Source organism: Melanerpes formicivorus, unplaced genomic scaffold (genome assembly GCF_026170545.1).
Source record: "Melanerpes formicivorus ecotype bairdi unplaced genomic scaffold, bMelFor1.0.p_v2 SCAF_2, whole genome shotgun sequence".
Taxonomy (NCBI): domain Eukaryota; kingdom Metazoa; phylum Chordata; class Aves; order Piciformes; family Picidae; genus Melanerpes; species Melanerpes formicivorus.
In genome coordinates, this window is record NW_027142354.1 from 9,799,144 (window position 1) to 9,817,044 (window position 17,901).

At 44.8% G+C, this 17,901-nt stretch overlaps 1 protein-coding gene across 2 annotated transcripts in view; it reads right to left on the reverse strand.

Annotated features, from left to right (window-relative positions):
* MAP3K5 (mitogen-activated protein kinase kinase kinase 5) overlaps window positions 1-17,901 on the reverse strand; it is a 140,510-nt gene that overhangs the window by 83,378 nt on the left and 39,231 nt on the right. Inside the window, exons 2-3 of one of the 2 annotated variants that reach the window (XM_068150186.1) lie at window positions 5,892-6,031; window positions 2,312-2,335 (exon numbers count right to left, since the gene is read on the reverse strand). In XM_068150186.1, the coding sequence (XP_068006287.1) occupies window positions 2,312-2,335; window positions 5,892-6,031 (164 nt within the window). The remainder of the gene's footprint in view (window positions 1-2,311; window positions 2,336-5,891; window positions 6,032-17,901) is intronic. The other variant, XM_068150195.1, reaches the window with a different exon arrangement.

Genomic DNA, 17,901 nt, shown 5'->3' on the forward strand with positions numbered 1-17,901 from the left:
GTAGGAGAGAGATTTTTAGTTTAGCACATCACTGACAGCATTCTGTGAGGCTCTGAAGAGCACTTTTTGGTTAAGAGTTATACAGAAATTCTATATGGAACCCTCTTTGCCTTTTCTTTTTTAATGAAAAAATAATATGTAATTTAAAATGCAGTGCCAGGGCCAAAGTATTGTACTGGGAAGCCACCTTTAGAAACGGGATCAGCCACAGTAGATCACTGCCTCTTTTTCAAATAATCCTGTTTCACACAGGCACAAGTCAATGATTAATCCATGGCTTTCACTATTAAAGACATAAAACCATTTTGACACCATGTGAAATAAAACCTGAGCAATTTCTAAAATACACTACTTCATATGCCCCCTAGAAAAGCTTTTTTCGAACATACAGAAGGGCTCAGCATGCACGTAGCACCTCAGGATATCTGCACACCGCTGACTCAATGCTGTAAGATTGTATCTTAGCATACATGCCTACCCAAAGTGAAGCCAAGAACAACTCGACATGACAGATATTTTATTTTGACATGACTGGTACTCCTGCTCCAGCACAAACCACATTGAGAAACTAGTGTTCTACCAGTCACAGGTCCAACTCCCTTCAGCTTGGGAGTGAAACAGGGAATGGCGCTTTTCTAAGGCAACCTCAGAAACCAGAAGGATACCAAGGTGCAGAAATCCACTGCTTAATGACTGGCAGTCACAGACAGTGCACTGGGATCTGCACTGCACTAGGACTAACAGGCTCCAGGACTCACAGTATCACAGTATCACTAAGGTTGGAAGAGACCTTGAGGATCATCGAGTCCAACCTGTCACCACAGACCTCATGACTAGACCATGGCACCAAGTGCCACGTCCAATCTCCTCTTGAACACCTCCAGGGATGGTGACTCCACCACCTCCCTGGGCAGCACATTCCAATGACGAACCACTCGCTTGGTGAAGAACTTTCTCCTCACTTCGAGTCTAAACCTCCCCTGGCGCAGCTTGACACTGTGTCCCCTTGTTCTGGTGCTGGTTGCCTGGGAGAAGAGACCAACCCCTTCCTGGCTACAACCACCTTTCAGGTAGTTGTAGAGGGCAATGAGGTCACCCCTGAGCCTCCTCGTCTCCAGGCTAAACAATCCCAGCTCCCTCAGCCTCTCCTCATAGGGCTTGTGCTCAAGGCCTCTCACCAGCCTTGTTGCCCTTCTCTGGACACGTTCAAGTGTTTCGATGTCCTTCTTAAACTGAGGGGCCCAGAACTGGACTCAGTACTCAAAGTGTGGCCTAACCAATGCAGAGTACAAGGGCACAGTGACTTCCCTGCTCCTGCTGGCCACACTATTCCTAATGCAGGCCAGGATGCCATTGGCCTTCTTGGCCACCTGGGCACACTGCTGGCTCATATTCAGGCAGCTGTCGATCAGTAGCCCCAGGTCCCTCTCTGTTTGGGAGCTCCAACTTGGTGTCATCTGCAAACTTGCTGATGACTGACTCAATGCCCTCATCCAGATCATCAATGAAGATGTTAAAGAGGATGGGGCCCAGCACCGATCCCTGGGGGATACCACTGGTGACTGGCCGCCAGCTGGATGTGGCACCATTCACCACCACTCTCTGGGCTCGGCCCTCCAGCCAGTTCCTAGCCCAGCACAGAGTGTAGTGGTCCAAGCCACGAGCTGACAGCTTAGACAGCAGTTTACTGTGGGGGATGGTGTCAAAGGCCTTGCTGAAGTCCAGGTAGACCACATCCACAGGCCTCCCCACATCCACCAGACGGGTCACCTGATCACAGAAGGAGATCAGGTTGGAGAGGCAAGACCTGCCCTTCCTAAATCCATCAACTTCCAGAAATACACACACACACACAGACAGACTCTTCATACATATATGTATTTTTCCAGAGCTGTAGCTATGGGTTTCTAAAATGAGTATCTATTTCCTCTTTTCAATAAAGTATTTTCTTGGGAAAAAAAAAACCCAAAACTAAAGAATACTGCATAGGAAAAAAGGCAACCAAAAAAAAACCCAACCACAAAATGAAAGATGTAAATGGTGTGTGAAAAAAAATATGACAGACAAGTAAAAGCAGCAAGGAAAATACAGTGATAGATGTGGGCAAGGTAAGAAATGAGCCTGGCACCTAGCAACGAAGTGATATACACAGATTTGCTGCTAGGATTTCCAGAATTCTGCATCTAGCTCTGTAAAATACAGTAGGAGAGTGTTAAATAGATTCAAGTGGCAAGCATAAGACAAGCAGCATCAAACAGAACACAAGTTTGGAATGCTTACAACTCAGCTGGAACCCAGAAATAATACTTACATTATTCTTCTGGAAAATAATTTCCTGGAATATAAAAGAAAACAAATAGATAACGTTGGTATCACTTAATAACTGCTAGGAAACATAACTGATCAGTTTGACTTACTAATATTAACATGTACAGACACATGACAGGAAAGAGCTGGTTAGTGGATGTTGTCTATGCCTGACAAATCAATATAAAATCAAGTATTGTCTCAGAAGGGACACAACAATCTTGAAACCAAGTAGATACACACATCCTACACACATGTAGCAGTTGCATCTGTATATACAAACACATACATACACACAAGTACATATCCCACCCTATATAAATTTTGCTAGAGAGATGTCATCCCTAATTTGGCTATTAATACACAACCATTTGGATTTGAGAAGTTAAAGATTTTAAGTACCATTTTGCTGCCAGCAGAAGAAATGGCAAAGAGCAGCAAGTGTAATTATTGCTGAGGTTTTAAAATGTTCCAAAACTGATTGAAATTCAAGTTGCTCCAATAAGTCTAATGCAAAGAACACATCTCCGCGTTTTAAATGTAAAGTTTCAGAGAACAAGAAGCCAGAGCACATACAGATTAAGAGAGCTGGTTCTTGCATTCTAATCTGAGGGGTACAGCCCAAGTGTGAACCACTTGTAGACAGTGACCTTGCATCCTGAAAAATTTGTCAGCGAGTTGTGATTTCAGTAACTGATGAGAACTCTGCCAAATTTATCAGGCAGGTACACTTCAGCTTCAGCTAAGCCACAGCATTAAAAACAAAGTTAAACTAATGGAACTCATGCTTTTTCACAGTATCACTAAGGTTGGAAGAGACCTCGACGATCATCAAGTCCAACCTATCAACACAGACCTCATGACTAGACCATGGCACCAAGTGCCACGTCCAATCTCCTCTTGAACGCCTCCAGGGACGGTGACTCCACCACCTCCCTAGGCAGCCCATTCCAATGACTAATGACTCTCTCAGTGAAGAACTTCCTCCTCACCTCGAGCCTAAACTTCCCCTGGCGCAGCTTGAGCTGTGTCCCCTTGTTCTGGTGCTGGTTTGCCTGGGAGAAGAGACCAAGCCCTTTCTCGCTACAACCACCTTTCAGGTAGTTGTAGAGGGCAATGAGGTCACCCCTGAGCCTCCTCTTCTCCAGGCTAAACAATCCCAGCTCCCTCAGCCTCTCCTCATAGGGCTTGTGCTCAAAGCCTCTCACCAGCCTTCTAAAAAAGCCTACAGCACCCTGTCTTCCCAGGTGGTCTCCAATCCTAGTACTAATCGGGCTCAACCCTTCTTAGGTTCGAAGCTCAGTCAAGATCAGGTAGTCTTATGTTGCTTAAGTCAGGGTCCCATTAAACTGCTCTTCCCCCTTGCTGAGGGGACATGTTTGCCATACAACTGCTGAAGCTTTTGAAGTCTGGGGATGTAAATGTTTTTATACAGAAATACACAAACCTATGTAGGTACATCTATAGAATCACAGAATGGTTTGGGGTGGAAGGGACCTTAAAAAGACCATCCAACTCAAACCCCTGGCATGAGCAGAGACATCTTCCACTATATCAGGTTGCTCAAAGCCTCGTCCATCTTGATCTGAATGTTCCTATAAAGGAATATTCCACCAGCAAGAGTTTACTACCTACACTGCTTTATACCCCAGTTAAACCACGTGCTGAGGTTTATTTCCTGCATTCATTTTCAGGTTTTGAATTCACCACTAGAACAGCATACAGACTCCTGCATTTCTTCTACGCTTATCTGGTGGCTGTAGCAAATCCAGGAAAAAGCACTGCCTCACAAAATGTCCAGGCATGCCCACAACTACTTGTTTCATGCAGTCACTAAATGACACAGAAACAATCTTGCTCTCTGAAGACTTTTCTGCAAACTGTCAAAAGCAGAAACATGGACCCAGCTCAAAGCTAAGGGAGACTCAAGGGAGTTTTTCAACAGGCACTGTACTAGTGGCAAGTGGGACATTCAGATCTTCCTGTGCAGCATTGGGCTTCCACTGACGTCAACAGGAACCATGCATGTGACCTATTTGCAAAATATGGCTCATAAACTAGTAAAAAGTCGTCCCAAGTGCCCCAGGAAGTCTGGAGCCTCACTGCAAGTGATTTTCACTGGGAGTTTGATATTTGGCTTCTTAAGCAGCACGATGAGATTTTGCTCTGCTTGTGCTGTATATCATTATACTTGCAAAATTGAATTCAAGTCACAGACAGGTCTTTTGTCATTAGCAGTTTTATTTCTAGGGTTTTCATCTGAATACTGTGTGCTGCAAAAAGAACTAAAGAAAATGGGATTACAACTAGTCCAATCGGCCAAGAAAATCTGGAGGGAAGAGCCGGCAGAATATACTGAGTTTTCAGTTAATGCCTAGAATGGAAGTGAAATGGCACAAAACACCTCTTGATAACAGCCAATGAATCTGAGGGAAGGGAAATAATTGAAAAGGCTGTCATCCAAGTTGTCTGCCCACCACCATGGGAGTTACTAAATCTTCAGTAGAGTTGCAGGAGGAAGTAAGTTGACCTAATTGTGGCCTTCCAGTATCTGAAGGGGGCCTACAGGAAGGCTGGGGAAGGACTTCCCAGGATCTCAGGTAGTGATAGGACTAGGGGGAATGGAATGAAGCTGGAGGTGGGGAGATTCAGGCTGGATGCGAGGAGGAGGTTCTTCACCATGAGAGTGGTGAAACCCTGGAATGGGTTGTCCAGGGTGGTGGTCGAGGCCCCGTCCCTGGGGGTGTTTAAGAGCAGGCTGGATGAGGCTCTGGCCAGCCTGATCTAGTGTGGGGTGTCCCTGCCCATGGCAGTGGGGTTGGAACTAGATGATCCTTGTGGTCCCTTCCAACCCTGAACAATACTATGATACTATGATACTAAGTATCAACTCCTTGGCTGACACAATTCACAGCCCTATGGATTATCTTAAACCAGCATCTTCCCTTAAACCAACCTACCATACTGTGACTCTGAGAACCATGCACAAGTTTTGTTTTCACTACCTCTGATCTGCTGCTGGTAAACTCCAGCACAGAAATCCTGCAGGTACCCAATGCAAATAGCTATAACTCAGCAAGATATACCAAAAGTCATCTAAGGCTCCAAGAGAACTTTTGCCAGAAAACTGCTACTTCACACATCAGCTAAAACTTAAGGATTATTTTGCTGGCCCCCACACACTACCATTCTCACCTGACTGTTATTAGTAGCAATTTATCCCCAACACCAGTAATTCCCTTGAATGAAAAAAAAATCCTGTCTTTTAACCATCAGTGACATAATATCAACTAATTCCTCACCTGAGATTTATCAAGCTTTTTTATCCATAAAGAACCATTTCACACCTAGTTATTTAATGACTGTGATGTAAAATTCACCCAAATCTTCCTTTTGGGAAAATTTAACTGAGTTTTCCTAACATTTCACTGTGGCCATGTTTTCCAGACCTCAGAATATTTTTGCTATTCTTTGGTGAACCACAGGTGGCATCTGCATTTCCTACATAAACAGAGCACCCATTTCAGGAGTTGGACTAACTGTGACTTCTTCCCAGCACACCCCGTTTTTCCATTCAAATCTACCTTCAGTGACTGCAGAGACTCCACATTTGTATCACAGTAGAGGATAATGTTGTTAGCCATGCTGAAGCTCTCCCTGACTCCCAGGTGATAGAACAGGGAAGGCTGACGGAAGGCATCGCTCATCTCTACAACAGCAATATCTGCAGAAAGAAAAAACATTGTTAATGACAAACATTTCTGACAGCCAAATACTTCTATACCATATCTCTTCACAGAATTTGCCTTGATAAGACCCAATTTTAAGTAGGATGTAAGTGATCTAGAGGGATTTCCCCAGCACACTGAGCTTCAAGCGGTGCAGGAGACTCCCAGAATGCATCAAAGATAACTCCTTCAGCCAGGTAATAGACAACCCTATCAGAGAGTATCCAATACTGGACCTGATTGTCACCAACACAAGCAAGCTTGTCACTAAAGTCAAGATTGAAGGCAGCCTGGGCTGCAATCATCACACACTGGTGGAGTTCACAGTCCTGACGGATATCCCTCAGGATAAACAGGGTCAGACAGACTGAAGTCAGGACCCTGAATGTTATGAAAGCAAACTTCCATCTTTTCAAAGTTTAGCAAGACTCCCTGGAAAAAGGTCCTCAGGGACAAGTTGCAGAACAGAGCTGACAGATCTCTAAGGATGCATTTTGCAGAGCATGTGAGCTTTTAATCTCCTGGTGTTAGAAATCAGGCAACAAAGGGGAAGAGACTGGCATGGCTGAGTTGGGACCTGATAGTCAAAATAAAGGGCAAGAAAGAAATGAACAGGCAGTGGAATCTAGGACAGATGCAGTGGTACAGCTGACATGCCAGAGGGGCAGGATGTCATCCAGGGGGACATGGACAAGCTCGAGAAGTGGGATTGTGTGAACATCATAAGGCCAAGCACAGGGTCCTGCACCTGGGTCCAGGCAATCCTTGGTATTGACACAGGTTGGGAGGTGATGCAATGAGGTTACAGGTGGATAAAAAGCTGAATATTAGTCAACAATGTGTGCATGCAGCCCAGAAGGTAAATCACATCCTGGGCTGCATTAAAAGATAGAGAGGTCATTCTGCTGCGCTGCGCTGCTCTGCTCTGCTCCACTCCAGTGAGACCACACCTGGAGCACTGCACCCAGCTCTGGAACTCTCAGCACAAGCAGGCTGCAAACCTGTTGGAACGGTTCCAGAGGAGGGCCACAGAAATGATCTGAGGGCTGGAGTACCACTCCTATAAAGAAAGGCTGAGAGATTCAGAGTTGTTCAGCCTGGAGAAAAGTGCAAGGAGACCTTATTGTGGCCTTTCAGTACTTAAAAGGGGGCACAGGTGAAAGATGAGGAAAGCCTTTTTTGCAAGGCCTGTTGCAACAGGAAAAGGGTCAATGGTTGTAAAGAGAGTGGGGTTAGACCAACTACAAGGAGAATTTTTATTCTTTTTTTTACAGTTAGGGTGGTGAAACAGTGGAACAGTTTGCCCAGGGAGGTAGGAGAAGCCCCACCCCAAGAAGCTTTCTACGAGTCTATAAGTTTTCACACCATTTGTTTTGTTAAGAGGACCCAATTTCAAGTAGGAAATAAGAGACAGAGAGGGATTTCCCCATTTTAGCTGTCACATCTGAATTTTCAATTTAGTCAGCAGGATGTGGGTTCATTTTTTTACCTTTTCTTTCTTTCTTCCTTCTACCTTTTTTATTTTTTTTAAAAAAAAACATGATTTCCTCAAGTGAAAAAAAATCTAATCAAGAAAAGTCAAAAAGTTAATTTGGAAAGTAAGAACTATTTGGTTACTGCACAATGATGGATGACCTTATTAAAAAGAAAAAAGGAGGGAGGGTAAAAATTCCATTGAATGTTTATTTTCACCCTCTGGCCAAGCTGCCAAAAAAAAAAAAAAAAATCATGTAATTTATTTACAGCACTGCAAAACTTACAGCATAGATTCTGTATTAGAGCTTTAGAAGAAAACAGCTGTATCATAGTATCATAGCATCATTCAGGGTTGGAAGGGACCACAAGGATCATCTAGTTCCAACCCCCCTGCCATGGGCAGGGACACCCCACACTAGATCAGGCTGGACAGAGCCTCATCCAGCCTGCTCTTAAACACCTCCAGGGACGGGGCCTCGACCACCTCCCTGGACAACCCATTCCAGGGCTTCACCACTCTCATGGTGAAGAACCTCCTCCTCACATCTAGCCTGAATCTCCCCACCTCCAGCTTCATTCCATTCCCCCTAGTCCTATCACTACCTGACATCCTGAGAAGTCCTTCCCCAGCCTTCCTGTAGGCCCCCTTTAGATACTGGAAGGCCACAATTAGGTCACCTCGGAGCCTTCTCCTCTCCAGACTGAACAGCCCCAACTCCTTCAGTCTGTCCTCATAGGAGAGGTGCTCCAGCCCTCTGATCATCCTTGTGGCCCTTCTCTGGACACGCTCCAGCACGTCCACATCCCTCTTGTAATAGGGGCTCCAGAACTGGATGCAGTACTCCAGGTGGGGTCTCACCAGAGCTGAGTAGAGGGGGAGGATCACCTCCCTCGACCTGCTAGCCACACTTCTCCTGATGCAGCCCAGGATCTGATTGGCTTTGCGGGCTGCAAGTGCACACTGAGAGCTCATGTTGAGCTTTTTGTCCACCAGCACCCCCAAGTCTCTCTCTTCAGGGCTACTTTCCAGCCAGTCACTGCCCAGCCTGTATTTGTGCCTGGGATTGCCTCGACCCAGATGCAGGACCCTGCACTTGCTCTTGTTGAACTTCATGAGGTTGGCTTGTGCCCACCTCTCCAGCCTGCCAAGGTCCCTCTGGATGGCCTCCCTTCCCTCCAGCGTGTCTGCTGCACCACACAGCTTGGTGTCATCAGCAAACTTGCTGAGGGTGCACTCAATGCCACTGTCCATGTCACCCACAAAGATGTTGAAAGAGACAGGTCCCAGGACTGATCCCTGAGGGACTCCGCTTGTCACTGGCCTCCACTGGGACATGGAGCCATGGACAGCCACTCTTTGGGTGCGGCCATCAAGCCAGTTCCTTATCCATCTAGTGGTCCACCCATCAAACCCATGTGTCACCAGTTTGGAGACCAGGATGTGGTGTGGGACAGTGTGTAGTAGAAAGGAAAGAGAGAGGGAGTGAAAATGTAAAAGCCATACAAATTCCCATGTAAGTAACAACTTTTTTGTGCAGATAACTCTGTGCCTGGATAAAATTAAGCATATGCACAAATGCTCACAGAACAAGGAATAGAGTGCAGACTTTCAACACGTGCATTTCATTTGCCCAGATTCACACCTAGGTGAAGCAAGAGGGAATTACAAAGTGTCAGCAGAAAGGCCTCTATTGGGACAGGCAGCATATTTCCACTGCAAAAGGTTTGTGGAATCAAGAGAGCAAAATAAGAAAACTGACTCATCTCCACCACTCCAGCAAAAGTGTTTCTGCCTCTTAAACCAATCCAGTCTTTTCTTTTCTTTCAGAAGTTTGGTTTTTTTGGAGGTTTACTTTGTGTATTCTTTTTTTCCAGAGGAACATAATTCTTTTAAGAGCAGAACATAAAAACCCCAAGCAGCCTGGTTTCCAGTACCTCCCCTTGCTTTCCCCTTTCTGTGAATGCTTTTATGATAGAAAAGAGGGATAGCAAGAGCAGCTCCATGGGCAAAAAGCTTACCAAAAAACAACAAAAAAAAATTACAAGATCTTATTAGAACCATTAGAGAAACTTTCTCTAATGGATGTTTTATGAGATTCTACCTCTAACCAGAACTTTTCACCTTCCCTATTTGCTTAGATCATCAAAACTGTACCAAAGATATTCAATAAAAGATAAGCCTCATGGACATGCTCTCAACTAAGAAAGTAGTGAGGGTGTGTCTCCCAACTTGTTGAAAAGTAACATACTTGAGACATCAACTCAAAGAATAGAATAAAATAGAATAGAATAGACCAGACCAGGGTGGAAGAGTCCTTCCAGATCATCGCGCCCAACCCATCACCCAACACCATCTAATCTACTAAACCATGGCACCAAGCACTCCGTCCAGTCTCCTCCTAAACACCTCCAGTGATGGTGACTCCACCACCTCCTTGGGCAGCCCATCCCAATGGCCAATCACTCTCTCTGTGAAGAATTTCTTCCTAACATGCAGTCTAATCCTCCCCTGGCACAGCTTGAGACTGTGTCCTCTTCTTCTGGTGCTGGTTGCCTGGGAGAAGAGATCAACCTCTGCCTGTCTACAGTCTCCCTTCAGATAGTTGTAGACAGCAGTAAGGTCTCCCCTGTGTCTCCTCCTCTCCAGGCTAAGCAACCCCAGCTCCCTCAGCCTCTCCTCCTAGGGCTTGTGCTCCAAACCACTACCAGCTTTGTTGCCCTTCTCTGGACACTTTCCAGCAACTCAACATCCTTCCTAAACTGAAGGGCCCAGAACTGGACACAATACTCAAGGTGTGGCCTAAACAGAGCTGTGTACAGGGGAAGAATGACCTCCCTGCTCCTGCTGGCCACGCTGTTCCTACATATATATTTCACTGTCAAGATCGGCAGACATAGTCTCAAGCTGCACCAAGGGAAGTTTAGACTGGATGTTAGGAAGAAATTCTTCATAGAGAGAGTGATTGCCCATTGGAATGGGCTGCCCAGGGAGGTGGTGGAGTCGCTGTCATTAGAGGTGTTTAGGAGGAGACTTGATGGGGTGCTTGGTGCCATGGGTTAGTTGATTAGATGGTGATAGGTTGGACATGATGATCTTGAAGGTCTCTTCTAACCTGGTCTATTCTATTGTATTCTGTTTTATTCTACTCTATTCTACACAATCTGACTCAGGGTCATATAGTAAGAAAAGTTCTTGGGTCCTGCCCTGTGCCTATCATAGCAATAAAGACAAACACATGAAAAACAACCACCCAAACCAACAGAGCAACAAACAAAAGCCTTGGGTTGCTTAAACAGAATAAAGGAAGAATCACAATAATAAGTAAATATCTATAAAAAAACCCCAACCCACTAAGATCCTAGTATAAAGTCTGCTGGATACTTGCATTTCTTCTGTAACTAAAGAGGATTTCTTTCATTTACATGATAAGATTTCCCTGAAATCCAGATTTTCTTGATAATCTCATTTGATAAATTAGTGTCTTAATTAGAGTAAGACCAACTTCTGTGAAGTTTTCCATCTTACTCCAGCAGTAAGATGAAACAATTTAAGACAAAGAGATCAGATTTCTGAAGTCCATCTTAGCCCTCAAGGCTGGAATCAGAATTTCCAAGGGAAGCAGCCCAATTCTCACCTACATTTTCAACAAGCCACAAAAATTATGTGCACTTTTGGGACCAGGAGGTGTCTACCCAATTAAAAAAACCCAAACAAACAAAAAGTCCTCCGAAACCAGCTCTTCTGACAGACTCATTTCTGACTATCTTATTTCACAATGTCAGGAAAGAACAGCGTCAGACCAGATGAGGGATCAGTGTATGGAGCACCAGTCAGAAGTTCAGAAGTACAAAGTAGCAAATACAAGCTCATAAAAAGAAAGGGTACTGATAATGATTCTTATAAAGGACCTGAAATGTACCATCCAGTGCACTATAAAGCAGACAAATATGATATTCAGTTATATAAAGTACAATTAGTAGTGGGAACCAGGGCTGTTTAGCCTGGAGAAAAAGAGGCTGAGAGAAGACTCTCTACAGTAATCTGAAAGGACATTCCAGTGAGGCGGGTGTCAGTCTTTTCTCCCAAGTATCTAAGTGCCAGGTTCTACACATTGGCCACAACAACCCCATGCAGAGCTACAGGCTGGGGTCAGAGTGGCTGGAGAGAGGCCAGGCAGAGAGGGACCTGGGGGTACTGGTCGATGGTAGGCTGAACATGAGCCTGCAATGTGCCCAGGCAGCCAGGAGGGCCAATGGCATCCTGGCCTGCATTAAGAACAGTGTGGCCAGCAGGAGCAGGGAAGTCATTCTGCCCCTATACACTGCACTGTTTAGGCCATACCTTGAGTCCTGTGTCCAGTTCTGGGCCCCTCAGTTTAGGAAGGATGTTGAGTTGCTGGAACGAGTCCAGAGAAGGGCAACAAAGCTGGGGAGGGTTTTGGAGCACAAACCCTATGAGGAGAGGCTGAGGAGCTGGGGTTGCTTAGCCTGGAGAAGTGGAGCCTCAGGGCAGACCTTACTTCTGTCTACAACTACCTGGAGGGAGGTTGTAGCCAGGTGGGGGTTGATCTCTTCTCCCAGGCAACCAGCACCAGAAGAAGAGGACGCAGTCTCAAGCTGTGCCAGGGAAAGTTTAGGCTGGAGGTTAGGAAGAAGTTCTTCATAGAAAGAGTGATTGGCCATTGGAATGGGCTGCCCAGGGAGGTGGTGGAGTCACCATCACTGGAGGTGTTTAGGAAGAGACTGGATGGGGCTCTTGGTGCCATAGTTTAGTTGATTTGATAGTGTTGGATGATAGGTTGGACTCGATGATCTTGGTGGTCTCTTCCAACCTGGTCTATTCTATTCTATTCTATTCTATTCTATTCTATTCTATTCTATTCTATTCTATTCTATTCTATTCTATTCTAATTCTATCAAGTGATAGGACGAGCAAGAATGGCCACAGCTTGAGCTGCAGAGGTTAGACTAGATATTAGGAAGAACTTTTTCCACCAATAGTGTTGTCAAGTATGGGGACAGACTACGCAAGGAAGTGGAGGAGTCACTGTCCCTGGAAGCATTCAAAATGTGTAGATGTGGTGCTTCAAGCACATGGTTTAGTGGAGGACTAGGCAGTGCTAGGTTAACAGTTGGACTCAATGACCTCAAAGGGTCTTTCCAACCTAAATGATTCTATGATTCTAAGTTTAGCAAAGCTGAGCAAGACTGATGGTTTTCAAGACAAATCTAAGTTAAGTAAACATACATAAGAATCCTCATTGCTTCTGAAGAGCCAGGTTTTAGCTAAGCCCAAAAGAACTGTATGGTCATCAATATATCAACTGCCAGAATCTCATTTATCAGGCTCTCAGAACTCCAATATAAATTAATCTAACAGCCTACTGCAATGAAAGATATATTTTCCAGTGGATGGAAAACTTAATTCCACACATGACAAAATACTATTTCACTAAAGGTGGAAGAATTATCTCTATGGTTACACTGGAATAAAACTCAAAGTATTTGCAGTTTTAGTTTCAAGGCAAGAAAAACAAAACTGACCAAGCACAGGAATCAGAGTAAAACTCTCTCAACACATAAGCCCTCAGGATGAGCCACTCCAAAGACCAATGACTGACAATTCACTCCAAATGCTCTTGCATGTCCCTGGTGTCACAGCCAAGAACAATCAGACTTGAGAGACACTTGAAGAGTAATGAGTAGCGTGGGTATGGAAGCACACCATGCAACCCAAGAGCAAGAAATAGCGAAGTGCAATTCTCACAGCACCACAGGTCGCAATGAAGAATACATTTTATCCCTTACTTTGGTTTTGGGTACAAGATGAAATTTTGCTTTCTCTTCCTTATGAAAGCAGACCTGGTTACAGATCACCAATACTATTTAGAGAAAACAAGGATATTGTGGTCTTTGCCTTTGCAAGTCATCTTTGATATTATGCCTAAAAGGTCTTATAATAAACCTTACAGTAAATGATTTACAATTTACAAACAATGAGGTTAATCTAGCCATAACCTTCTCTCCCATCTTCTTAAACAACTGGCATGCCTACACAGATGTGACTGAAGGATATTATAAGTGTGAGACTAGAGCTTAGCTCTGGCTTACATTGTAGAAACAGCATAAATGCAGAAGGTGGCAGTTCAATAAGCTGAATTAGAATAATAGAATAAACCAGGTTGGAAGAGACCTTCAAGATCATCGCGTCCAACCTATCACCCAACACCACCTAATCAACTAACCCATGTAACCAAGCACCCTGTCAAGTCTCCTCCTGAACACCTCCAGTGACGGCGACTCCACCACCTCGCCGGGCAGTCCATTCCAATGGGCAATCTTTCCTAGACCACCAGAGCTCTACCTGCCTGATGACAAGCACCAAGCCATCTGTAATGAAGCTGCCTACCTTACATGTTATCTGTGTAACAACACACTGAGCTACAGACAGAGCAGTTACACTCTGTTATCAGGCTAACTAACATCTTTATTAGAATAATAAACTTTATTATTAGAATAAACCAAACCAGGTTGGAAGAGACCTTCAAGATCATCGTGTCCAACCCATCAACCAATCCAACCCACCCAAACAGCTAACCCATGGCACCAAGCACCCCATCAAGTCTCCTCCTGAACACCTCCAATGACAGCGACTCCACCACCTCCTTGGGCAGCCCATTCCAATGGGCAATCACTCTTTCTGTATAGAACTTCTTCCTAATATCCAACCTGAACCTCCCCTGGCGCAGCTTGAGACTGTGTCCTCTTGTTCTGGTACTGGCTGCCTGGGAGAAGAGACCATCATCCACCTGTCTACAACCTCCCTTCAGGTAGTTGTAGAGAGTGATAAGGTCACCCTTGAGTCTCCTCTACTCCAGGCTGAGCAACCCCAGCTCCCTCAGCCTCTCCTCATAGGGCTTGTGTTCCAAACCCCTCACCAACTTTGTTGCCCTTCTCTGGACTCGTTCCAGCAACTCAACATCCTTCCTAAACTGAGGGGCCCAGAACTGGACACAGGACTCGAGGTGTGGCCTAACCAGTGCAGTATACAGGGGCAGAATGACCTCCCTGCTCCTGCTGGCCACACTGTTCCTGATGCAGGCCAGGATGCCATTGGCCCTCTTGGCTGCCTGGGCACATTGCAGGCTCATGTTCAGCCTACCATCGACCAGTAGCCCCAGGTCCCTCTCTGCCTAGCTGCTCTCCAGCCACTCTGACCCCAGCCTGTAGCACTGCATGGGGTTGTTGTGGCCAATGTGCAGAACCTGGCACTTGGATGTGTTAAATCTCATGCCATTGGATTCTGCCCATCTGTCCAGCCAGTCAAGGTCCCTCTGCAGAGCCTCTCTACCCTCCAGCAGATCAACTCCTGCCCCCAGCTTGGTGTTGTCAGCAAATTTACTGATGATGGACCCAATGCCCTCATCCAGATCATCAATAAAGATGTTAAAGAGCACAGGGCCCAGCACTGATCCTTGGGGCACACCACTACTGACTGGCTGCCAGCTGGATGTGGCACCATTCACCACCACTCTCTGGGCTCAGCCACCCAGCCCATTCCTAACCCATCGCAGTGTGCTCCCGTCCAAGCCATGGGCTGACAGCTTGGCCAGCAGTTTGCTATGGGGGACGGTGTCAAAGGCCTTGCCAACAATAGCTTGAAACACACCACTACATATTCAAGAAAACAAAACACCACTACACTGAGAATCAGCTTCTTACTAGACTGGAAAACCAGATTCATGTGATGGAATTGGAGGTAGTTGGCTTGACCCCTTCCTTGGAAGCATGGGAAAAGAACACATCTCTGAACTGTGGTGTATATTACAACTGTGCTACCAACAATTCTCACCTGTAGTGTAAATCCACTTAGCTCTTTTTAAGCTATGCAAAGACTAAGAACTTCACATATAAAATCTCTACTAATTAGGCTTTCTTAAAGAAACAGTAAAAACTTATGATTATACACAGTACCATGGGCAAGAAGGGTAAGTGTCCATTAGTGGATACGAAGCCCTTTGCCCTTGGCTATCAATGACACCCTTAGTCACCAAGAAAGCAATAAACTAAAGGCAATGACCAAAGTGCATCTGGTGTATATTGCTTAAAATATAACAGGGCAAAGAAGAATGCTTAAACAAATGCTCTATCATACAAGCAGACCCTACTTTTTGATTCTACCTGCTTACTACAGTGCTGCCAGGAAAAATAATTAATACAAACAGAGCAGCTATAAAACTAATGAATGTTTATGTTTCTTATTATCTTTTCATAAATTGGTATTAAACACATGGCCATTGTCTTACATTCATTGTCCCACCATTAATCAGGGCACAAGGAAAGCTGATAGCGGCAATTTCTGAGACAGCCCAGTGTCTCGGATTCTTTTCCTCTCGAAGGTTAGAAGGCACAGTAAGATGCTCTTCTGACAGAGATACAGGAAGAGCTTGTACCAAAATTTAGTTCAGTCAGCTCTGAAAACTAAGTATATTTTTATACTGCAGTTGCAGCTCTCCATTCAGCATTAGAACAATGGTTTGACAAGCCACGATGACATTTATTATTGGATAAGCTTTCAGAAATGAGGAAATATCCTTATCTATTTCAGCTTCTTCATCCTTCTCTAGGCTTGGCATGGCTATCTTCCTCTCTACCCAGAGACAGCCTGCATGAGGCAGAAAATGTGCTTGGGAAATCCTAGCACATCAGCACAGCTTGGAATTTCTGGTTCAACCATGCAAACCACAGCATCACTGACTTGTCAGCACGACTGGAATCAGACATTTCCTGTCAAGAGCGTCTCAGACATCTTAAAGACCGGAAACAATTGATGGGAGCCACTGGGATGAGAACACCTAAACACAAGGGAATGGCTGACCTTCCAGGTAACTTGACCAGCTGAGCAAGTCTATTGTGAAAGGTTAGCCTGAAAAAGAACTTTATATAAGGGTCTGAGGCTTGGCTATGGGGAAGAAAAAGCTGGTAACGATGACTCAGTACAGGCAAGTTAAGTGGGTCGTATTCTTGAGGAAAAGCACGATACTTGCAGAAGCTCCAACTGGTGTACAAGGTATGCTCAAGGCCATCAATAGAGAGACATGCAATTGACATGGGCTAGTTCTTTTTTGTGTAAAGCATAATGGTTCAGGATCCTGATAGTAATCCTGGCTCAAGTAGTCTCATTTTCATGAAATGGAAGCAGAGATCCTGCATCACTGAAATGTGAAGCAGGCCTGCAATTTATTCACAGGTGTATTCTGACCATGTATTTCCAGCTGATGCAACACAAGCCCAGCAGTCTGTTGTGTCCCTTTCTGGATGCTGGATAGCACAAAGTAGAGATAGAAATAATTAGAGCACCTGGTATTTACCCCAAGAGCAACGAGTTACCTGTAAATACAACAGGACCATGCTGCCCTCACACTGGTTTTAAGCCCACTGCTCCCTGAATAGTCGAGTTGAACTCCTCTTCAATTTTGAAGTGAACTTCTACATCTAGATTCATAAGCAAGAGGTATGATTTCATTTCAGATAAACTCTTCAGTTAGCTGTTACTGTTAGAGGTGGTCCTTACCTTCCCCCACATTTATATCAGATCTAGTGTGGTTAATACCAAATGAGACAACTAAGTCTCTCTGCTGGCTGGGAGGGGTAAGGTGAGTGCACAAGATTAGTTGCCTCCTGGATCACTTAGATGATCTCACTTTCCACCCACACATGCACTAGGTCCTAAACAAAGGCAGCACCAGACACTACAGTATCTGCAGGGATGCAGCTGAATCCCTCCCAACTTCTACTTAAGACAGTGTCACGGGATTTTCTAGTAGGTATGGAAATTTTCTTCTCCATACGGACATGGATGCAACATCCACTCATCTAGTGGACTCCAGATAGAACCTCAGCAGAGGAAGAAGATTTCCTTGAGACACAATGCAGAAAATAAACACATACATACACCTCTATCCACCCCATTACAGCTGTAAATTAAACATCTGTACTCACACTGACATACTCTGTACGTGATGCAACTTAGATCTCTGGGAATCTGCTTGATAACAAAAACAGCAAAAAAGCAACCTTTCTTCTTTTTAAAATACTGACAGTTGCTGATTCCTTGATAGGTAAGAAAAAAGAACAACTTAAGCTAAAGGATGACAATGTGGTGCAAAAGGAAACATAAGCTGCCCCTTTTTAAATTTAAACCAGAAACCACAAGGAAGTTCATAACCCACAAGTCACAATGTTCTTGACCAAAGGTGTTTGTTTTGCTGTCACATAGGAGCACTGCAAAACACACATGATATATCAAGGCGATTATGGAAAAACTCCTTTACTTTGAGGGTGACAGAGCACTGAAAACAGGCAGCCCAGAAAAGCTGTGAAGTCTCTT